At 32.3% G+C, this 25,633-nt stretch overlaps 2 protein-coding genes across 7 annotated transcripts in view; both read right to left on the bottom strand.

Annotated features, from left to right (window-relative positions):
- LOC119608685 (flocculation protein FLO11) overlaps positions 1–6,062 on the bottom strand; it is a 58,647-nt gene extending 52,585 nt beyond the window's left edge. For all 6 annotated transcript variants that reach the window (XM_037963193.1, XM_037963194.1, XM_037963195.1 and 3 more), the window contains exon 1: positions 5,408–6,062. The gene's annotated coding sequence lies outside the window, so the exon portion shown is untranslated. The remainder of the gene's footprint in view (positions 1–5,407) is intronic.
- Positions 6,063–17,006: 10,944 nt separating this feature from the next.
- Positions 17,007–25,340, bottom strand: LOC119608693 (formin-J). The gene is made up of 7 exons (XM_037963205.1): positions 25,120–25,340; positions 24,895–25,051; positions 24,187–24,831; positions 18,640–19,627; positions 18,460–18,577; positions 17,722–18,388; positions 17,007–17,642 (listed from the first exon to the last, which is right to left on the bottom strand). The coding sequence occupies exons 1-7, from the start codon at positions 25,186–25,188 to the stop codon at positions 17,449–17,451; spliced, it is 2,838 nt and encodes a 945-aa protein (XP_037819133.1). The 5' UTR covers positions 25,189–25,340; the 3' UTR covers positions 17,007–17,448.
- Positions 25,341–25,633: the final 293 nt, after the last annotated feature.

The raw sequence follows: 25,633 nt of genomic DNA, 5'->3' as shown, positions 1-25,633 counted from the left end.
ATACAATGATATACATAATCAGAAAATTATTTGTAAATTCATAATTATATGCCACTGAATTATCTAATTTTCTTACAATCCTGCCATGATATAATTTTATAATAATATAAATTTGAATTAAATGACAATGGTATGGAATTTTTTAAAACTAGTTTTAATAGGTTTTTTTTGTTGTTGTTGGAAAAAACAAAAAGAACTAGAGTTGAATTTTCCACAAGTATTTTCTATTGATAGGATTTGTTTGCTATTAAATATGAGCAATATTGGTGCCCGATTTCACTTACGATTCATACAAATGTATGGGTTTCAGTAGTCATAACTATGTACGTATACTGAAATGAAATCTGAGACATTTCTATGCGCCTAGAAAATACAACGTAAAGAATGGAGGAAATCGGACCATAATTTACTCATATAGGATCCCATTCAAAACTGTCTTCAAATTACGAGAACATCGACACAAACAAGCTTTTCCTGCCCTTGATAACAAGTAAGTTAGCTTCTTCTTTAATAATAATCACCAAATGGCCTGGTGCTTATATGACCCAGGGCTTACTACTGAAAGAAAAGTCTGTTATTGCTTTTTTACAGTTTAAGACTGTCTTAACCTTAATCTTTTCGGCTCTCGGATAATATGTTTACATCTGTCTGTGCCTTATTTCTTAACGGACTTCCGCATGGAAGCTTGTGTTGTGATCTGATATATTTCTGTTTCTATGTTTTCAATGTAAAACTACCAGCTTAAACCCATCTGTATGGCAGTCGATATCAACGGGCGTTAGCTCTAATATTCCATTTGACCATGATTCTATATCTGAGATGACTGATGATATGACCTATTTTGTAATATGGGACTTATAAGGACGAATGTCGAGTGCTTAACGACAACACCTGCCTTGACGGCCTTATTTCACGGTGGTCTTTTTCATCCCCTGGGTACAAGGACGGTTGGAGTATCTAGATTATGCCGATACATATGTATGTCTTCTATATCACTAATTTTTAAAGATTCAATAGTAATAAAAAACTATGCGTATGCGATCAAAATATTGAGGGTACGCATTTACCACGGTAAAACCGGTTTGAAAATCTTCTAATATTTCGAAACAAATGAAAATTGAATTATTTAATTACAACATAAAATCTATTCTGTTATATGGATGCGAGACTTGGAACATGACATACAATGTCTTCAGGTATTTCTCAATAAATTCCTTCTGGTGTTTACCAATATCCAACAACCGACTCTAGACGGAGACAAACTAGCAGATTATTAGAACGGAAATAAGTAAACAGAAATACATACATAGGTTACAACCTCCATAAACCAGACGATAATATTGCCAAGAAATGCCTAGATTGTAATCAGCAGGGAATCAGACGGAAGACCAGTGTATACTTGGAAGCGGAAACTTAAAACATAACTTTTGATGAAGTGGAACGAAATCAAGCATCGAGCGGGATATCGAGATAATTGGAATTCCCTCAAGGAGTGAATGTACGTATATATGAAAAACGTCGAAACCTTGAGACTAAGTTAGACGTTTCTAAATGATTGAGCCGTGCTAAATCCGAAACAGATTTTCTCCATCACATCTGGAATTTGAGATATCGAGTCATAAACTTTGAAAAACGCCATTTTTGGCTCTTTTTGAGACGTTATAACAGTCCCAAGACAACTTCATTTTTAAAATGTAGTATGCCAACTAAAAGTCCATTCTGTTCAACTTTAAAATAAAGTCCTAACGTCTGACATATCTTCTTTATTCTTCTAGATATCTTCATCAATATCCTGAAAACTCATGGTTTGCGTTATACTATGGTATTTATATCCTGCACTTCTATAGTGCGAAAGATATTATGCTTTGTAAGTATTGTTTATAACAAACATAAATATTGGATCCACACCTATCAAAAGATGCTCCAATCGTTGAAGTTGATGGACGGAAAATACAACAGATTTTTAAACAATTCAAAAAGTAATTTCATACGAAAAATTTTGAAAAGTTGGAATGTATAACATTTTTTGGTAAAATTATGTATATGTATGCGAAATGTACGAGAAAATACAGCTTTTGTTAATTTATTATATGCGAGGATAACTTGATAAAGAGAAAAGATATGTCAAACCTTAAGGCCCTATTTTAAATCTGATAGAATGGACTTTCAGATGGCATACAACATTTTATAACTAAAGTTGTCTTGGGCCAAAAATGGCGTATTTTCAAAATTTAGGGCACGATATCTCAAATTCCAGATGCGATGGAGATAGGCTCAATCCTGTAGAAATGTATACATTGGTCACTGGATTAAAAATTTGTTGGCCTGTGTAATATAATCCGTTTTTAACAAAAAAAAAACCAGAGTAGGGTGGATCAGAAAGTTAAAAATTTAATTTTTTAATATAAATTAATCGAGTTTTTTTAATTAGAAAAAATTCTATAATATTATACTTTTTTAGATTTTCTGGTACATAAAAAATTATAAAAGTAAAGCCCACAAATTAACATCACAAAATATTTTGATTAGAATATGACAAAACAAAGTGTATTTTAAGAAAAATCAAGAATTTTTAATTATAAATATTTATAAAATTAACTGTTTTGTGAAAAAAATAAATATTTATTATTTAATTACAAAGTTATCACCAGCTGATAAATTAAATATAAAAACTGAATTTTAAATAAAAATGTAACCTCATTTTAAAGCAAATTTAAATGCATAAAGACACTAGCACACATGTTAATATTTGATTTTTTTTTTTTCCATAAAAATTCTTAGTTTTTTCTCAGTTGCTTTGATTTATATTCTAAAATAAAAAAAAATATATTTAGCACAAAATTGTTATTGTATAAAATTTAATTAAATTTCAAATAGAATTTACTCAGATGCAATGAATAATGGATGCACTTTAGTTTTCATATTTGTCTTCATCTTCTTTTTGCACTAGTCTTAATTTTTCTTTATTCGTTTTATTTTTTTTTTTTTTCTAATTTAAAAACTTTACATGTTTTTTTTCAGTTTAAACAATAAGTTTAACTGGGGAGATATTTTTAATTTACAAAAACAACATAATCCATTCACATGATTTTTTTCATACTTTTTTTTCTTTAATTTTTCATATTTATTTCTTTTTTTGCATAAATAGTGGTGCAAAGTTATAAAAGACCTGGTATGTAGTTAATGGTACAGAGAGTAGAGAGATGAAAGGTAAGAGAGAAAGAGGGAGAAATAAAAAAGAAAGTTTTTTTTGTTATATTAGCTATATGTATACATATGAGGGCAAACTGAAAATTATTTTTTTTTTAATTTAAGATAGCATCTTTTAGTAATTAGCAATTGATCAGAATTACAAGTATTCAGAAGATCAAAAACTGTTTATTGCAAATGAAACCAAAAACCATCAGAATAAGATGTTTTGTTTTAAAATCAATGGTTAAACACGACAATAATATTATTTTGTGGAGAGTTTACTTACAAATAGGATAATTGTATCTCTAAATAAGCGGTACTAGGTACTCCTCAAGGAGGCGGACTATCTCCTCTATTATATACATAAATTGGCCATTAACGGTATTTTAGTAAAACTACACTCTCTTTGAAATCACCTTGAGACTATGTCTCAAAGATTGGAACAAGCCTTTAGCTCATGGAGCTTTGAATGTAGTCTCAGCATAAACCCGGGTAAAACGGAACTTCTGTTATTCTCTGTAAAATACCAGATCCCTTCCTTTTCTTTTTCGCTTTCCGATAGCGTGAAATACCTGAGCGTTATCTTAGATAAAAAATTATCTTGGAGTATGAACCTCAAAGGCTATAAGGGCTCTTTATGTGCGTAGAAAGGTCATTAATACGCACTAGGGTAAAAATCCCTAAAATGTTAAATGCCTATTTGAGGTTGTGGTTAAGCCAATAATGCTGTATGGGGTTGTCGTACGCGATTGAAAAAGCCTCATACAGCTCATACATCTTGAAAATGTTATTAGATCGTCTTCTCATTACCGGTGTTATGAGAACAACTCTAACAAAGGCGTTGCTTGCTATGATTAACTGGCCCCCACCAATGGCAACACTTGTTTTAGGGGTCATGCGAAAATTGTTGATACTCTGTCGTTGATTACTGCATTCCGGAACCGTCTCTTTCGAGGCAGAACCAATATCATCTCTTTAGAGTCTCAAGAATCCGTCCTTCTGCCTACAAATTGCTTCCTTATGTATACAGACGGAACCAAGACAACGGAAGGAGTTGGTGAAGGCATCTTCATTGAAGAATTTGTGAGTAAAATCTCATTTATACTCAATGACGATTATAGTATCCTCCAAGCTGCAATATCAGCGATCAAGAGGGCGTCAAATTGGCTGACATACTATAGGATATCCAGCAGGGTATTAAGTCCCTGATTGGTATTATCTCCACACCAAAACTTGTCCATGAATGCCCATCGTTTCTGAACGAGATGGCGAGACATTCGAACATTATCCTTATATGGGTCAAAGAAGACGGATCTACATATGACACTAATATTGCTGATACCTTGGCAAAAGCTGGAACCATGGTAAGTGAACTAGATGTGGTCCAAATCTGTGGGGTTCCACTATCTGCCATAAAAAGACACATTATTGAAATTTGTCAATCTAATGCTCAAATTCGTTGGTCAAGTGAAATAGCTCGATCTCTAGAACGATGTGACCCAGCATGGATCCACCGCCTATCTTCTTAGTAACCAAAGAAGTTGTCAAAATGAGGATAAAAAGAAGACGGTAATACATCTTCTCTACCATTGTCTAGCTTTGGAAACAACCCATATTCGACTTATTTAGGGACTTGGGTCAATTGGCGAGTTCAGAGCTCTGGTCCAAGTTTAAATTAGTATTGAAAATATCGATCTACGATTTCTCCTAAACAAATATGTAAAAGTGAACTCCTGGAATATTTGACCTTAAAACCCATATAAGTTCTGCTTCAGATAAAATACGTAAAAAGAAGTTTTAAGACAACTAAAAATCTTCAAATCAAATTTAATGAGGATCGGATCATAATCGATCGTAACCTATATAACCTCTATTAAAGTATATTCTCAAAAAAATTTTTTAAATTAAGATTAAATGTATCAAAAATGATTTGTTTTATAAAATTAATCACTCTTTCAAATTCTGTAGAGCTCGGTCTATAATCCCGTTTTTCATATTCAAATCAATATATGAAAACACAATTCAGCAAAACATCAATCCGAACTCATAATACCCTTAAACTATTAAACTAAATTATGCAATTTCCTTTACTTTCAAATAGATTTTTTTGTCTGCCCTCGTATGTAAGCGTAAAGAAAAATATTTAAGTATGTAAGTCCATAGTATTTTGAAATAACTTTAAAATATTTTCATTTCAAGTTAAACACACACGTACAATTTTCAGTTTTAAAGTTGATAAATCCACGCCATTCATGCACTCCAATATTGCGATGTTGTATTTGTTGTAACTATTATTGCGTTTACTCCATACACACAGACACAAACAACAACAAAAAAGTAAGCACTCTTATTCATATAACAAAAAAAAGAGTGCTCCAAGTAGATAAAGGAGATAGATACTTATTCAGGTAAAGATATAGAGAGTAGTTAAGTTGTTGTTTATTCACTTTTCATAGTGAACAAATACACTTTTAAGTTTAGTACACAAACACTTAAACACTTTTTTTATTGTAATTTTTACTTCTTTTTCTTTTACTTTTTCTTCTTTTATTGATCAAGTATTAAATTACACTCTCTCAGATATGAGTATTACAAGTATTATGCACTTACACTCTCTCATTCACTAGTTACTCTTTTTTATACACTTGTTGGTGTTAATTTTTCATTTCTTTTTTTTTTGGTTTCTATCTTCTTTGCTTTCTTATCTTTTATTTTATGTTGTCGTAACTTAAAACCGCCGGTTGTTCGTTTCACGCAACTTATTTTTTTTTCTTCAATTCTCTTTTATTGAATTTTTTTTTTTAACTTTTAGCCGCGTTGTCTTACCACTTGTTGTTTTGGGGAAAAAGACGTTGTTAACTCAAGCACGGTTCGTTGTAAACTGTTGACTTGAGTTAATGTTAGCTGGAATGGCAGTTGAAACTGCCAATAAGCTGGCGTAACACTGAAAGAAGTGGTAAATTGAAATGTTAAAAAAACAAGAAAGTGTGGTGAAATTCTTTTAGTTTGCCTACTCGTATTTACTATTTTTTTATTTATTTCTCTTTATTGGTTTTGTTTTTGTTGTCTTTAGATGAAATTTTTAGCTTTTTTTCAATGACTTTGAATTTAAGACAAATGAGCTTTTTTTTTGTTGGCCATGATTGTGGTGGCATCTGTTGTTGATGTAATTTGCATATTTTTGTTTTTGTTGTTGATTATGAATAAATGATCGGTTTCGATTATTAGAAATTTCGTTTGTTATTTTTTCACGTTTTTAAACGAAAGACTTAAGAAACAAACTTGCATAGTTTATGTCTGCTTGTGTGTGTACGTTTGTGTTAAAACTGTAAATCTGTATAAAAGACTTAAGACACATACATACTTGAAATTTAAAATCTCATGAAATGTTTCAGACAAACAAAACTATGTAATTTAACAAATATTAAAAAACTTATTCATAATAAAATTTGTCATTCATCAAAATTTGGAAAATTAAAAAAGTACTTTGTTGTACAATACCAATACGGGTGCTCAATGCACATTTTAATTTGTTATTGTTATCTGCACAAACATTTTAATTCGTTATTGTTAACTGCACAAACTATAGCTTATGTCAAAAATTAAGCATTGAATGTAGGTTAGGTTAGGTTGTTAGGAGGATGTATACTACATCAAATCCGAAGAAATACACCTAGGCCACTATCGGGCCTGTTGTGCGCTCCTTATCATGAAAAAAAGGGAACTGAATGAATTATTTTTCAGTGTTCAGAAACTCCGTTTTCTGAACGTAATTCCTAAGAATATTCCAATCAGTGTTAGTCAGGAATGTTATTTCCGGAATAACATCACTTCCAAGATACTTGGATCTAACTTCGACGAATGCCTGGCAGTGGCAAAAAAAGTGCTCCAGAGTTTCACTATCCTCTCCACATGCTCTACATACGTCTGAATCCGCACGTCCAATTTTGCATAGATGTGTTCGTAATCCTGTGTGTTCACTCAGAATACGTACCATCATACTAACTTCAGGCTTGCTCATTTTGAGGACATTTTTCGTCTTGCTCTCATCAGGGTCACCACATAGGATCTTCGTGGTTCTACCCACTGAATCATTATTCCAAGAGGCCTTATAGGATTCTCTTACCCATATTTTTAGTTAACTGCCTCGAGCTCCCTACACTTTAAAGCTATTACATTCGCCCTTTCGTTACCGACTACACCCGAGTGGGCTGGTACCCATATGATGTGAACCTTACCTCTGGTAGAGTATTCAGTTAAAGCTTTGTTACAATCCAATACGGTCTTAGATTTAGTTCTATCACTTGATATCGCCCTAATTGCCTTCTGGCTGTCGGTAAATATATTAAGCGCTGTGGGCGCCATATTTATTCTAATCCAATTTACGCATTCCGTTATTGCGCGTACTTCTGCCTGGAAGCTTGTGTTGTGATTTGGTAAACGATGGTATATTTCTGTTTCTGGGTCTTCAATATAGAACCCCAATCCCACTCTATCCCCCAATTTAGAGCCATCCGTGTAACAACGGATTCCTACTGGTATTTGTTCTAATGTTCCGCTTGACCAAGACATTCTATTTGGGATCAGCGTTTCAAAGTCTCCGACATATTCTGTGTCTGGTATACGATCACGCACGTCCGATGATTGTGTATAACCTTTCAATGTGTCCAGTATACATTGATGACGTGTCCTATAACCGCTTTTGGCCAGTTCGCCTAAAGTAAAGAGCCGTTCGGCTGTAAGCGCCGCCTCATATCTTAAATATGTTTAAATGGGTGGAATATCTAGCAACGTTTCCAGAGACTTGGTTGAAGTAGTACACATGGCAACACTTATATACCCAAGCAGCATGTATGCTGAACTCTCTGTAGTAGGTTGATATTGCACTTTTTGTCTAAAGCAGTCCATCAGATTATTGAAGCATAAGCTAGAATTGGTCTAATTACACTTTTATAAAGCCAATTTCTAATAATAGGACTAAGACCCCATTTCATGCCTATAGTTCTCCTACATATCGTCTCGCATTGAATGTAAAATTTGTAAAAATTAATTGGATTTCAGAAGACCCTAGAATTAAGCATATTATGGAGGAAAAGTCCTAAAAGAGGTGAAAACTCTATCTCTAAATACTGATGAGAGAATGCCGAAAATAAGTCTGATATTAATGAAATTTCAGACGTCTTAGGAGGTAAAATTATCGATTTTAAGTTTTGAATTTAAATCTCATTACCAAAAATTTGTATTTGTTAAAATAAAACTCTAAAAGTGAAATTTTCACTTAGGAATCAAAAGACTTAAGAAACAAGAAACATACTTATATTTTTTTCAAAATTTTAAACAATTATTTGCCACAAAAAATCCATAAAATTGTACCACATATGAACCTTAAATATATTTAACGGTATTTCATATAAAACTTGGCTTAATTTTTTTTTCATACAATTCAAAAAATAACTGACATTAATCTTTTTATATCAAAAAAACTTTTCTTTTGTAATTTTAAAACTCTAAATCATTAAGGTGTTATAATTGACGCCACTCTTAACGAAAAAAAATAGAAATTAAAAATAATAATTGAAGCACCTGAAGTTTAAGTGAGATACAAAATGAAATAAAAATCATATTAATTTAATAAAATAGAAACAGAAACTAATAAAAATGAAGATGAAATTGATATGTCTGATGTGATAGAGAGGCAGACAGACAGACAAACTTACAGCGAACTAAATAAATAAACAAGTGAAATAATTTCACTGGTCATGGTTGCGATTTTTAAAATACTTAAGATGTTTATATGTACTACGTAAGTTTACTTACTTACATGTTCACCTATACATGTGTATACCCGCATAGAAGAATTCTTCAATGCGGCACAGTGGGAGAATTTTGAATAAAATTATTAAAATTGTAATTTCTAAACGATAGGTACGATTCCAGCATAAAACTGTTAATGTATTATACTTTCTTAATAATTTACTTTTCAATGACAACTATTAAGCAATACTATTAAGGATTCTAGTAATGACTTACTTTTAATCTGAAATAGTAGTACTTACATATTTTCGGCTTTGCCTTTTTGTTCGCACATTTACCAACTGTGTTTAAAAGAAAAAGGAAAACAAAAATATATTTGTATGTAAAAACCACTTATTGTAAGCGAACATGGTAAGTACTTAGTACTTGCCTCAATAACATCACCGTGTTTAAATAATGAGTTAAAGAGTCTAATAAGAAAGAATCTGAGAATGGTAATAAATGTTTCCCAAAATATTTTAATATAACTGGACCGTCCGAAACCGAAATGGCACACGATTTTACAAACGTAAAATTGTCATATTCTACAAAACTTAATACACGGTTAGACACAGCTTTAAATTACCTTTCCAATGATACTAAATATTGAAAATTTTATTTTGAAATTTAAAAAAAACGGTCTAGTCCACAAACTGAGATTGCTATACTCAAAAGAAAACAAACTAAAATCTGAAAAGTTATGGGCAAATGAGAATCTCTTATTTTTCTTGGGTTTATTCCCGGTGTTTAAAATTGCCTAAGAAGAGATTAAAGAAGAGTCCGATATACCCGCCAAATATTCTAGTCTTGACTCTTCTGAAGCATCTTATTTCAACTTCCTTCGAGCCTTATATAGCTTGGCCATGCATTCGCTCCCCAATGGCTTTATTCATCGTTCATTCTTGTTGTATCGAAGCTTTAAAGTAGGAACTCTCAACTATATTTAAAACTAAATGTTGCCGAAAATACACCATCTACCCAGCCTTGGCATAGGGTATACATAGATGCTACTGAGCATTATATGCCACACAGGCGCTCTTAATATAAAGGACAGTTGCTGTGGCTAAGTGTAGTGCTAAGTTCGCATCCTTAGGATGCGTACCAAGGAAATAACAAATTTATTTCCCTTTTTTTCGAAATGCTACCACTGTGCGCTGCTGTAATATGATTCAATTTAATACAGAACTAGGAAGTGTGTAATATTAGGCTAAGCCGAATCTTCAAAATCCGCTATAAAAGTGAATTTTCAAGGTGATCATATATATGGACTTACGTCTTTATGAATCGATCGCTTTGTAATTTCTTACCACGATTTACTTATTGCATTTTATTATCACATATGAATATTAATATGAACATCAGACTAATTTCCGTAAGAGGGCCTTTTATGGAACGTAGAACATATCATTTTTGTCGAATTATACCTTAATACCATAATTTTTAAACTAATATATTGGACGCCCTGAAAATTAAGAAGTTTTGGTTCTTATCATTTTCATTTGGAAGTTATTTATAAACGTGAGAGAAATTTTCATGAGTGTTTAAATAGTATCCCGCTGTCCAAATGAAAACGTTAACCGATATTGACCACTTTTAATACCAAATAAACCAAATTCATATTGTATATCCCTGATCTCACAAAAAAAAAACTTTAAGATTAAGTTCCTAAATAAAGTTAATAATATAGTTAGTGTAAGGTAACAGCAAGAATCTTTAAAACAAATAAAGAAGTTAAAAAATGTTTACAGTTCATTAATATGGTATGTCGTTGAAAAGGCAAAACATATTGGTTTAAAAAGAGGTATTACAGTCGATCGCATGCTTATGTGGTAAAAACAATGGAAGAAGATTTTATAAGTCTAGTGACACCAAAAATGTATAAAAACTCAATCATTATACAAACAAACAGACAACATACTGAGATTTGTACAAGCGTACAATTTTTGATGTATATCTTTAAATTGTAAATAAAAAAAATATTAAAAGAAAAGAAAATTAGAAGAAATCTTATTATTGTACTTTTTTCGATTTTATACTTCATACTTATTTCTTTACATTTTAGTTATGATTGAAAAGAAATTGAAATTTGTTGAAAGTCTTTTTTTCTCACTTTATATCAGATATATTCGTATATGAACATACATACATACATACATACCGTGTTTCAGATTTCTGTTTCTTCTTCTTAAATCAATGTATATTGTTTGTACTTTGTTTGATCTGATCGAATGACTATAGATCAATTGTTTTGTAGCTTTTGCTGCTTACTGTTTGATCGTTGGAGAAAATGCAATGACAGCCAATGAAGACTGTGGAAAAATCACATCGAAATATCAATTTTCATTTTGAATGGGAATTCAATATTCGTGGTAAGTTTAACCACAATGTAATAGGTTGTACTTCAAATTGCACCCTAAAGTCATTTGTCGTTACTTTTTTTTGTTTTTGTAAAATTTCCTTTTTAACAACTATTCCGAACAACTTCTGTTGTAGTCATAATGATAAATGAAAAACTTACAATGATTTTCTTTTTTCTTTACAGATTACAATTGTTGCAAACTTTTTAAACGCCTAATTACGACCAGTTAATACCCTACATCTGTGATTTTCAGAAGACTTAACATAAAAACAGTAGTCAAATACTAAAAGCGAGGAGGAAATCACTCACTGGCAGAACAGCGGTACTTTCAAAAATTGGGAAGGTGTAAATTAAAAAGACTGCTATCGCTAGACTTGATAAGGAAACCACAGTGTCAACACATAATGCTAACTCGCTATAAGACCGTTTAATAGATGACCATGATAGAGATTATCTGATGGGTGGTGAACGATTCAAAACAAAGTTTCTGGATTAAATCACTTAAATTTTCAACTTTTCTACACAGATACAGGGTCTCACCCGAGAACATGTATCTTATGTCACAAGAACTAATGCTTTCTCCTCTCAATAGTATTATCAACATCGGATGCAAAGATGCTGAAGCAAGGGCGTGGCAACAAATACTTTGCATCTGTTCATCTGCCCTTCGGTTATAAGACACCTCCAACGTAGGATCTGATGAAAATTAAGAAAGTAGTAATAGGTTGGGATACCAACTAGGTGTTTGTGAATTCATCACAAACACCTGAAATACAAACAACATGCTTATGTAAAGGTACGATCAGTGGAAACCGCATTGAATAAAATTGTCCACTATTGTAGGTGAATCCTTCGATAACAAACTATATACGCTGGCGGTATGCATTGACATGGAAGGCGCCTTCAATAACTTGCATACTGATACCCTTATCCTTATCCAGTCCAGTTTCATGTTGACCGGCTGCTTCGTAATTGGACCGATTTCAAAGATGTTCAACATCCTTCGTCTTTGTTGGTTTACCTTTTCAATAAATTTCCTAGAATTGCGCTTTGACTTTAATTATTTATTTATTACTAGCTATACCCAGTGTGCTTCGCTACCCTCATCGTAATGGAATAAAATAAATATCATTATTGTAAATGTATATATATCTGCAATATCAAAAATTCCCCTTTTAGAGAACTCTTTAAGTTTGATTTTATGATTCTAGTCTCAATATTACAGAAAATTAAAAAAATAGTTGAAGAACGAAAAAGTACCTTTTTATATATTTTCATTAAATCAGCATGACGCATGTTTAATTTTTAACCAGAAACCAAAAAAATTGCATACAGATTTTTATACAATCAGGAAGCTGCATGTCCAATTTTATGTTTTTAGGTTCAATATTATAGAAAAGTATTAGTAAAAGAACAAAAAAGTACCAAAGTATCCTTTTTCAATTTTCGTTCAATTAGGATACTGCGTGTTTAATTTTATGTTTATATATTCAATATTTTAGAAAGCTCTAAAAGTACCAGTACCAGTGAAGTACGAAAAAGTACCAAAAGACCTATTTTATTTAATTTCATGTTCCTAAGTTCAATATTATAGAAAATTCAAAAAGTATCAATTAAAACTTCACATGCTTAATTTCATGTTTCTAGGATCAATATTATAAAAACACAAAAAGTACCTTTTGAAGAACGAAAAAGTACCAAAAAGTGCCCTTTTATAGGATCTCACTTAATCCAGGCTCTAAATACTTAATTTCATGTTTCTAGGTTCAATATTATAGAAAATTCAAAATGTACCTTTTAAAGAACGAAAGAGTACCAAAAAGTCCCCTTTTATAGGTCCTCACTTAATCCGGGCTCAATTTCACGTTTCTAGGTTCAATATTATACAAAAATCCAAAAAGTACCTTTTGAAGAACGAAAAAGTACCAAAAAGTCCCCTTTTATATGTTCTCACTTAATCCAGGCTCTACATACTTAATTTCATGTTTCTAGGTTCAATATTATAGAAAATTCCTTTTGATGAACGAAAAAGTACCAAAAAGTCCCCTTTTATAGATTCTCGTTTACTCCGGGCTCTACATGCTTAATTTCATGTTTCTAGGTTAAATTTTATTGAAAACTCAAAAAGTACCAGTCGAAGGACGAAAAAGTATCTAAAAGTCCCCTTTTATACATTCAAAATGTACCTTTTAAAGAACGAAAGAGTACCAAAAAGTCCCCTTTTATAGGTCCTCACTTAATCCGGGCTCAATTTCACGTTTCTAGGTTCAATATTATACAAAAACGCAAAAAGTACCTTTTGAAGAACGAAAAAGTACCAAAAAGTCCCCTTTTATAGGTTCTCACTTAATCCAGGCTCTACATACTTAATTTCATGTTTCTAGGTTCAATATTATAGGAAATTCAAAAAGTACCTTTTGAAGAACGAAAAAGTACCAAAAATGCCCCTTTTATAGATTCTCATTTACTCCGGGCTCTAAATGCTTAATTTCATGTTTCTAGGTTAAATTTTATAAAAAACTCAAAAAGTACCTTTTGTAGAACGAAACAGTACCAAAAAGTCCCCTTTTATAGATTCTTATTTACTCCGGGCTCTACATGCTTAATTTCACGTTTCTAGGTTCAATATTATACAAAAATCCAAAAAGTACCTTTTGAAGAACGCAAAAGTACCAAAAGTCCCCTTTTATAGGTTCTCACTTAATCCATCCTCTACATACTTAATTTCATGTTTCTAGGTTCAATATTATAGGAAATTCAAAAAGTACCTTTTGAAGAACGAAAAAGTACCAAAAATGCCCCTTTTATAGATTCTCATTTACTCCGGGCTCTACATGCTTAATTTCATGTTTCTAGGTTAAATTTAATAGAAAACTCAAAAAGTACCAGTCGAAGTACGAAAAAGTACCAAAAAGTCCCCTTTTATAGATTCTCATTTACTCCGGGCTCTACATGCTTAATTTCATGCTTCTAGGTTTAATTTTAAAGAAAACTCAAAAAAATACCTGTGTAGAACGAAAAAGTACCGAAAAGTCCCTTTATTATTAATTTCATGTTTCGATTTCAATATCAAAGAAAACTCAAAAAGTACCAGATGAAGAATGAAAAAGTACCAAAAAATATCACTTGATACCGTGGTTCCAAATAACACCTCATTAGCATATTCAGTGTTTCTAAATCTAAAAATTTTATCTAAATTGGATCATTTGTGTTTGAATAAAATCAAATTTCCCGTTTTTACCCCTTTTGGTACTTTTTTTCTACCCATTAACGAAATAAAAATTCTATTCCAAAATGTTGCAACATCGTAGTGGGAGCCCGTTATTATGTATTTATATGTATAAGTTAATAAACCAAAATCAATGTTTTATGAAAAAAGTACCAAAAATAGGTACAATTTTCACCCCTTAAACATCCGAATAACCAAAAAGTACTAAATTTATATTTTTATTTTTTCGTCAAGTTATGAAGGAGTCAAAAATATTGTTTGAATGTTCACTGGCTTAAAAGATACATGGGGTGCAAAAAAAGTACCAAAATACAGTTTTTACCCGTTTATTCCCTAAAGGGGCCGAAATTGAAAAAAGTACCAGACACCTGTCCGCTTAAGAATAGGGAATAGGCCAACCTAATCCTAATAAACTCAGGTAAAAAAGCACATGTACAAAAAAGTCTTCTTAACATAAACAACATTTTTCCGTTCAATGCGTCAATGTGCGATACAAAATCCAACCTACTATCCAATATAACACCAAGGTACCGAAACTGATTCACAATGTCAATTCTAGAGCCATCCATAATGATATTAAAATTACTACGGCATCTATTCAAGGGATTGAAAGCAATCGCCTTCGTCTTTGAGCTATTGATAGACAGCAGGTTCGACGAAGCCCATTCATAAACAGACTGGAGGTAAAAGTTGATATTGCCCTCCAATATATCCAAAAAGTCATAATCACAATCAAAAAGTAGGGCAACATCATCCGCATATAAATATGTCCTACATATACATGGATCAATAACACTAGGCAAGTCATCAATAAAAAGAATAAACAAAAGAGGACCTAGGATAGACCCTTGCGGAACTCCAGAAGTGACAGGCAACAAAGACGAACTGACATTATTCAAAGAAACAAACTGCGATCTTCCAAAAATATATGAATAAATAAGTTTGCAGGCAGATCTCAGATACTCAGTAAGAGAGAAGTAGTATTGTGTCCCCTACGATAAGCAAATTGAGATTCATATAAATTAAATCCAAATAACTCTAATAATTGGTCCTTCATTAAATGCTCAAAAATCTTCGAAAGTACCGGAAGAATCGAAATCGGCCTAAGATCACAAGGACTGTTCACAACCCTCGATTTCGGTATAGGAACAATCCTAGCGGTCTTCCAACACTTAGGAAAAACCGATGTAGTTATGATCGTATTAAACAAATGCAAGAAATAGCCCGAAACGTAAGGAAAAATTAATCTTAAATATTTACAAAAAAATCATTCACGCAATCACCATCAAAATCATAAGTCAATCCCCTATCACCCAAACAACCAGCACCCCTAAGAACCTTCCATACACCCGCATTATCTAGACTTCCAAAGACCGCTGTATAATACCTTCTCTTTACCCTACGCACGACACTCTTCAATTTATTTCGATGTCTACAGTAAACCTTCCATTTCAGAACAGACCTGTCACGCAAATAAGCACAATAAGCAAGGTCCCTTAAAGACCGAGCCAGAACAATTTCCTGTGATGCCATCCAATCCTTATTATTACAATATAGTCTTCTCCTAACCACAGGAACAAATGATAGTAAATCATAAAGTAAGGAGTAAATACGAACGCACAGTAGGTCAACATCAGAAGTAGTAAAAATAGCAGATGAATCATATTCATTTAAAAATTTAAGAAGAAGAAGACCATCCCAATCTATATGCCTAAAATCGCGAAACTGAATATATTCCTGTTCATAACCAACATTCAAGTCAAAAGAAGCACATATCATAGCATGTCTCGAAACGGAAGGAAATTGAGAAGAACTGTCCAAGAAAGAAAAATCACTCACTAAAATAAAATCAATAAGTGACGTAGAATTATGCGAAATATCAAAATGTGTCGGTCTATTATTATGAACTATATTCAAACTTAAAATCATACACATGGAACGAACAATAGATGACTTAGCTAAATCAAATAAATTGCAATTGAAATCGCCAACCACTATAAATTAGTCTAGTAAATAATGTTTATTTTTAAGTTCTATTGTTGTATTGGACGTAGAATTGTCCACCATATATAGCACTGTGAGCTCGGTTGTTAATAAAGACTTTATTAAACTAAAAACAAATAGTTTTTATAGTTCCTCTACTGAACTATAATAATAAAAGATGGGGGGTTTAGTGACTGTCATTCCCTTCGTACACTTTCAGATATCATACTCAAGTCACCTTTGTATGGAGATGGATAGTGAATTACCTACTGGTCGTCAGACGCTCGTTGAGTTTAAAGACATTTATTAAAAACTTATAGAGCAGTACCACAGGACGGTGTCTCTTTCCACCTAGTCGTACCACGACTTGATTCCACATCAAGTCGTTCCTATAAATTAAATTATTTCGGTGTAGGAAATGACGTTAAAGCTGCAATAAAACTTTTCGGGTAACATTTATTTAATACTTGAAATATTTTTTATTAAACATAGAAAATGATATACAAATTCATAAACAATGTACAAGTACTACACAATTATAAGAATTATGGTGTTTGTGCCTGCATACGTATGTATGTATTTATATTGATGGGATTTAAAACAATGAATAAATGATGAATTATAAATAAAATTGACCGGGACATCTTTTATATAAGTATTTCACATAAAATCCTTTAACTTCCAGAGGCATTATTAGATCTCTATTCAATTTTCCAACACAAATCGACAAGTCCTGATTCCAAATAAAAAAAAACATAAATACAAAATAAATCTGTTTAAACATTTCATAAAGATGATCTAGACCGATCTCCGCAAACAATTTAAAGATGAACTTAAAACAAAGATAAACGAAAAGAAAACGCATTATTAGTGTGAAGGTTTTAGGAATAACTCAATATTTGGGCAGTTCTGAGTAGCGTGGTGGTGTAGACCATACAGCACTCGAATTTCGTTTCAAGTGACGAGCATCTATGTTGGGGAAAATTATTTTCAGATCTGGAGTCATTGGTTGCACAGAGAAGAAACTATCAATAATAGCCGATGGTATATACTCCTGTTTTAACATAAATGGACCACGCACATGACCTAAACGAGAGAAATGAAAGAAGACCAGAATGACATTAGAATATATTGGCGATTAAAAAGAAGAAATAAAAATAATTACTTCTACTCCAGGTTGGTGGTGGTGGTCGTTTATATGATACTTTATCTTCATCATCAGTTGAATCATCTTCGTGCAACATTTCAAATGTATATTTTGAGGATGTTTTCGGTGGCGGAGGCATCATTCTCTGCTTGGCCAACAGTTGCTGTTGTTTCATTTGCATAAGCATTTCACGTTCTTTGGCGGCCTTCAATTTGGCAGCCTCTTCTTCCTGTTGTTGACGCAACTTCCGTTGTATTTCTTCCAATTCACGTTTCTTTTGTTCCTGTTCTTGTTGCTTCTTCAATTGACGCTTCTCCTCACGCTCCTTGGCTAATTTCGCCATGCGTTCAGCACGCTCACGTTCCTTAGCCTCTCGTTGTTGAGCGGCTAACAAATGCTTCTGTTCACGTTGTTTTTTACGTTCTTCTGCGAGATTGTGTAGACCTTTACGGAAATCATCGGCACTGTTTTCGCGTTGTAGTGTTTTTGTTGAAGCTGTTGAATTACTGCGTTGCAAACTTGAGGCATTTGCAGATTTAGGCATGGGCAATGCTTTCGAAGCACTTGTAGGGCCTTTCTTGGCGATAGCACTATTAGCAGAAGCAATGTTTGAAGATTGTGTGGGCGTGAGAAAACGTCCTAATGCAGGTGCTGGTAATTTACCAATAACTGGTGTTGTAGCAGACTAAAAGAAAACGTGATAAATTTAAATAAACTGTTAAACATTTTGGAAAATAATCTATAATTATTACTTACAGTTGGTGTAACATTTTCCTTTTTAGTACGCAATGGTCGTTTAGATTGTTCGGTTGCTGCAGCCGCAGCATTTTCAAATGCTTCCACGCGCATTTTCACAGGACTTTGAGCCAAAGGACTAAAATAAATTGAAACTGTAGATATCTACAAGCATTTACAGATGAAACTTTTAATACTTACTTGAATAATTCATTTGTACGTGTTGGCATTTTGTAACCAGCAGCTTTAGCTGAAGTGGAAGTTTTTGCTGCTCCTTTCGATTTAGATTTAGCTGATGCTGTTGACACTTTTGATTTTGTTGTCACTATTGGTTTTTCCTGTTCATCTTCTTCCGTCAAAAGACTATCGTCATCATTAGGTATAGAGGAATCTTTAGCAGTTTCAAATGAACGTTGGCCAATTGCATCATCATCTTTAGTCGATTTTGTTACTTGGTTAACATCAAAGGTGACATCGCCTGGAGCACCAGCTCCCGAAAGTTTATTTAAAGTGACTGTAGCGTTAGGATTTGAATCCATAACAAATGTCGTTTGACCGGGTGCCACTTGGAATGTTGTTTGGGCTGGATTGGTACAAAATGTTGCATCACCTGGTATGGGACCCAAATTCATAGTAGCATCACTGGCAGGCCCAAGATTAACTGTCTCATTGACAATACCACCAGTAACAGTTATAGTAGCATTATTAGTTTCCTTTGAATTACGAGAAGGTGGTGTCTCAACTGCGTCCTCATATATAGAAGTCGGTCGTTTCGTTTCTTTAGTTGGCGAAGTTTCCATATTTTCACTTCTACCCAAACTGCCTTGACGAGTTCGCGAAGCGATTGGCGATGGTTTAGGATCAAGATCACTAAAACGTTCGACTTTAATGGGTTTGTGAACGACATCCTTTTTCTTGCGTCCCTTCTTGGCTGGTGCAGCAGTTGTGGTATTTGTAGTTGACGATAATATACTGCTGGCCATTGAAGTCTCTTCCATAGTCGTTGTTGTTGTCTCATTTTTAGATAAAGTCATGGGCAATGGCAAGGCATTTGGTGCTTTAAATACTGATTCATCTGAAGGAGACTCTGTTGGTGGTAACTCTTCTTGATTACACAAACTGACTTTTTCACGTTTAATTTTAATGCGTATTTCACGCATTTCATTTTCTGTTGATTCAGTACTTTTTTCTGTAATTTAGATAATCGGGGTTATTGGATTTTTCGTAAAGGTTTTATACGATTTTTATAAAAAAAATCAAAACAACTGTTCTGCCAAGAAACATTAAACTAAAAATTTAAGTTTTGAGATTGATCTCCCACCAAATAAATAAACTTAGACAGATATTTTATAAACTCAAATGTTCATATATCCTCATTTGATATTCGTCGCCGCTTAATAACAAATGCTTTAAATGAAAATCCGCCTTATTGCACGATGGCTCAGAAATTAATTTCATCGGCCAGTCCAATTTTTTGTAAACACCGATTCCCATATAATATGTAACTGTACCGTTTTACACGAATAAAACTTTTGAGGAAAAAAAGGTGTTAATCATATTTTACTACCAGAATTACAGGATTACAATAAATTCAAGGTAAGGGCGGCCCGGGGTGGAAACCTTATTAAAAGGAAACATTCTTTTATCAACTTATATTAGGTTAGGTTTCACAGGCTGAGTACTACCAAGAGTAAAAAAATAATTGGGTCCTGGAGGTCTCTTTGTATTGATTGTATGAGCGTAATTGTAAGGAAAGGGGAAAACCATAGGCAATAGGTGATGATAGAGGAAGAAGATAAAATATTAGGATGTGTAAACAGAGAATCATTGTGAATAGTAAATTCACATCCATTTTGACAAATTTAGAAATGTAGTTAATCGTTCTAATTAATAATAAGTCCACCATAGTCTGGTAACAAGCTGTTTCTAGAGTGGAACAATTACATATAATTGAGTTCTTTTTTTATGAGGATCCATACGAGGTTACAGCGTCTTAGGTTTAAACCAAAACTATTGTTCTAATAACAAAAACCTTTTCCTCGGTTCATTTTGGTGAAAAAACAACCTTACGCGACAAATCAATTCTCTAAAATGAATGGAGGAGAAATAAAACGCAGCCCATATTCTTGATTCTTCCCTTTATGTCGTGGGTCAAACAATAAGATTTGTATATATCAAAAATGTCCGTTTCTGTAGTAATAAATATAAAATTTTTAGAGTAAATATCGAAAATTTTAAAGCATTTTGCGCGGAAACTTTTTTAACTCTCGTGAACTTTCGATATACTTTTTATACTCAATGGGGAATAGATACATCCGATTTAAAATTTTCAAAAATTATATAAAAGTTATAAAAGCCCTCCTTCAAGAACTGAACTGTAACAGATATCGGATATATGTTTGTTATGGCCGATAGAAGAACATTACAGAATTAGTATATATTTAGAATATACATCCTAGTTTATCCACATGTCCTATTAGCCAATTAAGGAAGAGTATCGAATATCTCTGCATCCCATGATGTGAAATGCACACCAATCAGGAATTTAGCAGGTTGACTGTCAGTATAAATTCTGATATCCCCATAAGGTATCCGATAATATCTTATTGATTATATTGCAGCTTGTAAGATAGCACCGTCATCATTAAGTCTAAAGGAGATTTTATTACATACAAACTCCTCAATAAAGAATTATTTTATCTTCTGTCTTCTTCTTCATGTGTAGTTACTATATAAAAATTAATGTGTGTTTATTTGTTTGTGGGTTTGTTTGTGGATTTGTTTGTAGGTTTGTTTGTTTGAAGTCTATAGACGCCTAAACTACAGGACCGATTTTCTTGAAATTTTCACTTCCCTTCCTGTAAGTCTAGAAGGAACTATAAGCTACTTTTTATTTCGAAATTTTAATTAGGCGCGGTGCCACGCACACATTCATAATAAGAATTAAAAGTTGTATATTTCAGAAACTACAACAGCTAGTCCTCCAATTTTGTATGGACAACTTTGACATTCATATGAACATACGGGAAAAAATGGGCGGTCTAGCTATAGTGGGTGTGGCACCTCCTATATAAGAATATAGTACATTTGACATCGACATGAATATTTAAGGCAAAAAATGGGTGGACTAGCAATAGGGGGGCGGGGCATTTTCTGGGAAACAATTAGGAACTTTAACATCCATGAGAACATGTGGGGAAAAACGGTCGCAATTTCATTAGAGGGGCTTAGCATATGAATTATATGCAAAAATTCGTATATCTGAAAAACTATTAGAGCTAAGATCCTATAATTATGCACGAACTACTTTTGCATCCATGTGAATACTTGGGTAATAAATTGGCGGACTAGAAATAGTCCATGTTAACATTTCGGAGAAAAATACACATAAATAAAATAAAAAAAAGTCATATAACTAAGAAACTATTGGAGCCAATATTCTCAAATTTTGCACAAATATCTTTGCATGAATGTGAATATTTCGGTAATAAATTGGCGGCCTAGCAATTGGACACTTGGCACCTCCCATATAAATTAAACACAATAATTCGTTTAATTAAAAGTAGAGCTCGAATCTCCAAATTTTGGACAAAGGACTTTAACATCTATGTAAACATTTTGGGGAAAATAAAAGACTTTCATCCAATTTGATGCAATTGTTTTCATTTGATCTTTACAGTGAGTAAAACAAAACCAAAACAACAAAAACAATTTTCCCATTTGGTTTTGTATTGTTTTTGCTTTTGAGCACATCATGTTTTGTTCTCAAATGTACGATTGTAAAACAGGGATGGAAAATGAGATTTTGTTTCAGTATCAAAAAATATTTCAGAGGGTACTCTTTTGGCCCTCAGAGTACTTAAATCATTTTTTTTAACAAAATACATTTTTATTTAGAAATTTTTATACGGAAGTAGAAAAGCCATTATGTGTTGATATGATGAATCTTTGTCCGTCCCTCAATGTTAACCTTTTAGATATAATTTGATGAAATTTGCTACATAATTTCTTGCCCAAGAAAATGGTTACATGATATCCCATAGGTACCATAAGTACAAATATTACACCGATATTGTACTTTGTAAATATGTTAAATTTAAAGCAGCCATGATACAATTTGTTATATTTCAATATTTCAGGCCACATTTGACCCTGGCCCTATACGAGAATGAATTTATAAATTCAACTTAACGTTAATAATTGCGCTACAAATATTATTATCGATGAAAAGTTTGTTTATTGTCAATAAATCGCTTTAATATCTACATAATATGTATTAAATTAAAATCCGACGTAGGTGTCATTTGTTAAAAAATCAATTGTCCTATAAAATTCTATACATTGCTCTCCATACCATGAGACCTTATATAGGATATTTACTCATACATCCGATTCTGAATATGACAAGAAACAATAATTTGCTTTAAATTCAAATATTTTTGACCAAAAACTTCTTAATTATCTTTGGTTAAATGCCTAATTTCAAAACATTTGTTTTAAAGTGGAATATTTTTGCAAAATTTAAATTTCTGGTAATTTTATCATAAAATATTTACAACGGAATTTTAATTAGATTAATATTCATATAATGTCAATCAAGATAAAAATAAGTACAATTTCCGATTCCATTTCGAAATGAGCTGCATTGATAATTTGCAAAACATACTTCTAAAAAAGTCGTTTTAAAAGTAGATCTTTTAAATTCTGGTAATATTGAAGAGAATTCCATTACTCTATAATTTTATTAGCCGTTTTTTCTAGAACTTTTAGTTGATGCATTTTTGAGAATTATATGTAAATATGTGCCAAAGCATTCTTGTAATTTTAAATTTGAAAAATAAGACTCGGGAGTATCACGGTATTTTTGAACATCAAATAGTATCAAAAAAAGTACGATCGTACCAATTTTGCCATCCCTGTTGTAAAAGCAAAAAAAGGAAATAGATGAGCGAAAAGCCAATTGCTTTGTTTTCGCTCTTTCTCACTTAAAAAGTATTTGTTTTAGTTTTGCTCATGTACAGGACGATTTAAAAATTTTGAAAAGTTTATGGAAACGTTTGCGAAATGTTTCGTTTGTTTTCATACTCTGCACAAAAGATGTATATGGAAACCATTAAAGGTAGACTGTGCCTTATGCAAAAACAATGATTACGTTAACAATGGTTATTAAAACCAGTTTTTTATGGAAATGTGTGTAGTAAACCATTGTTAACTTTAATAATAGTTTTTACATAAGGCCGATACACTTTAGAAATCGTAAAGTGGGGGTTTTATTTATATTATTTTTAGGTTAGCAAAGCACACTGGGAATAGCTAGTATTGTATAAATTTAGTGGAAATACACTTAAACTGCTACCGGAATTTTCCCTTTGTCATGAATGGAAATCTAAATGTCAGTTTGGTATTTTCTTGTTCTTTAAATGTTACTATTTCAATTTAAATATATAACAAAGAAACATGAAATTAGAATTAACAACTTTTTGTTTTGTAAAGCTGGAAAACATTATTTATGTATAAGGGCCGCTTTAAATCCTTAAAATAAAATTTGTACATTTTCTCCTAAACATTCGTTTCGATATTTTAAAATGAGACATTTTTGTCTTAAATTTAATACGGTAAAATTCTACACAAACCTTGTTAGTTTGTATCTGCAAACCTAATTTATGTAAATTAATTATACTCAAACTCATATGTCAACTATCGCTAAAATCAAAATCTTAATTTAATCAAAGATAATATCATACTCACTTTTTTCCTTTGTATTATCATTGGAATTTGCTGTCGAAGGCACATCTTCAATATCAGAATTTATTGAAACAATTGAGGGTTGTTTGCCAGGCAAAACAACAACTGAATCGTCGGATTTTTGGCTAGACAATGAATCCTTAACAACTGTCTCATTACCCGAAACTGCTGATGCTGTATGTTGCGCTGTTGCTGTTGTATTAATGGTGGCTTCATGCATTTGTGAAGCTCGTTGTTCATGTTCTAATTTGACTTTAACTTCATCGATAGTGGGACGACGTAATTTTTTATGCAAATTTGGTTCTTTAAGGTTCTTTTCTGATTTAAGTTTTGCTGCCCGTTGTGGGCGCCGATTGAGCGTATCATCGGCAGAGGAGGCGGTAGGAGCAGGAGGTGGTGGCATAAGATCAGTAGCATTTGAATTTCTTATGTTTTCATTAGCTGTTTCACTTTCTTTGTCTTCATCATGTGCAGTAACTGTTGCATCCAGTTTTCGTGGAGCCGGTACAGGCGCTTCAGCTTCATTCTCTTTGCTGGCATTTTCTATTGCTTCAGCTGACGCTAATAGTTCAGCGTTAGATCGCTTACTTTTTCGTGAAAGCGATTTTTTATCATTTATCGGAGCTGCGGCTTGTTCTTGTGTTTTTTCTATTTAAAAAAATTTTATGAAATCAGCAATTACTCAAACAATTTTTTTATTACTAAACCTACCTTCTGCTTCATTATCTTCACATAAGGAAGTTAGACGTTTGATACGCTTTTTTGTCTGTTGTGGTGACGCCACGGGTAAATCTTTTAATTTTTCTTTATTGGCTGCTGTTACGGCTGCCTGACCCCACAAAATCACACGCAGTTTCAACAGAAATTCCTTTAAACAATGTAAAATTATTTTTTTCATCATCAATTATACTCCAATGGCATTTTTTCTTTGCTTACCTCTGTCATTTGTTCCAACTGCATGGGATACGTTTCAGTCAACTGTAGCAAATTATTTAAATCTTCCATGATTTTAAATATTTATTGACAAACGTCACAAAGTAAAATGTTTTTTTTACAAACTTTCAAAAAATTGTTTAAAATTAAGGAAATAAACAAAAATTTTCGAGCCAGGATAAGATGGCGTTCTCTCTCCTTCAATTGACTGAATTAGAATCCACTTGATAGACTTTTTAAATTATTTAACCGCCATATTTTATAATCTGTGGATGGTGGATTTAATGGAAGCAGGGTTGCATTATTAGTAGTAAAATATTTTCAACAGAGTTGTATTTATAAATACAGAGCTGTAAGAAAATCATTATTTTAAACAATTTATATAATTATTCTTGTTTTTCACAACTATTTACACAATTTACACAACTATATACATATACTTGGGCATAACTTACCGACTCTAAAGAGCTGCATTTTTCATAATATTTTAAACTTAATTTAAAATTGTTTGGTGTAA

Source organism: Lucilia sericata, unplaced genomic scaffold (genome assembly GCF_015586225.1).
Source record: "Lucilia sericata isolate MDLA Ls3-8-SP2 unplaced genomic scaffold, ASM1558622v1 Contig000870F_arrow, whole genome shotgun sequence".
NCBI classification, from domain to species: domain Eukaryota; kingdom Metazoa; phylum Arthropoda; class Insecta; order Diptera; family Calliphoridae; genus Lucilia; species Lucilia sericata.
This window is presented reverse-complemented; position numbering and strand designations above follow the sequence as displayed.

What these genes read in the sequence shown, in the direction of transcription:
- LOC119608693 (XM_037963205.1), bottom strand. Translation starts at nt 25,188, where the DNA reads ATGGAAGATTTAAATAATTTGCTACAGTTGACTGAAACGTATCCCATG. An exon ending in AGTTGGAACAAATGACAGAG is followed by an intron (nt 25,052 to 25,119) that starts GTAAGCAAAGAA and finishes CATTGTTTAAAG; the next exon opens with GAATTTCTGTTGAAACTGCG. An exon ending in TGATAATACAAAGGAAAAAA is followed by an intron (nt 19,628 to 24,186) that starts GTGAGTATGATA and finishes TCTAAATTACAG; the next exon opens with AAAAAAGTACTGAATCAACA.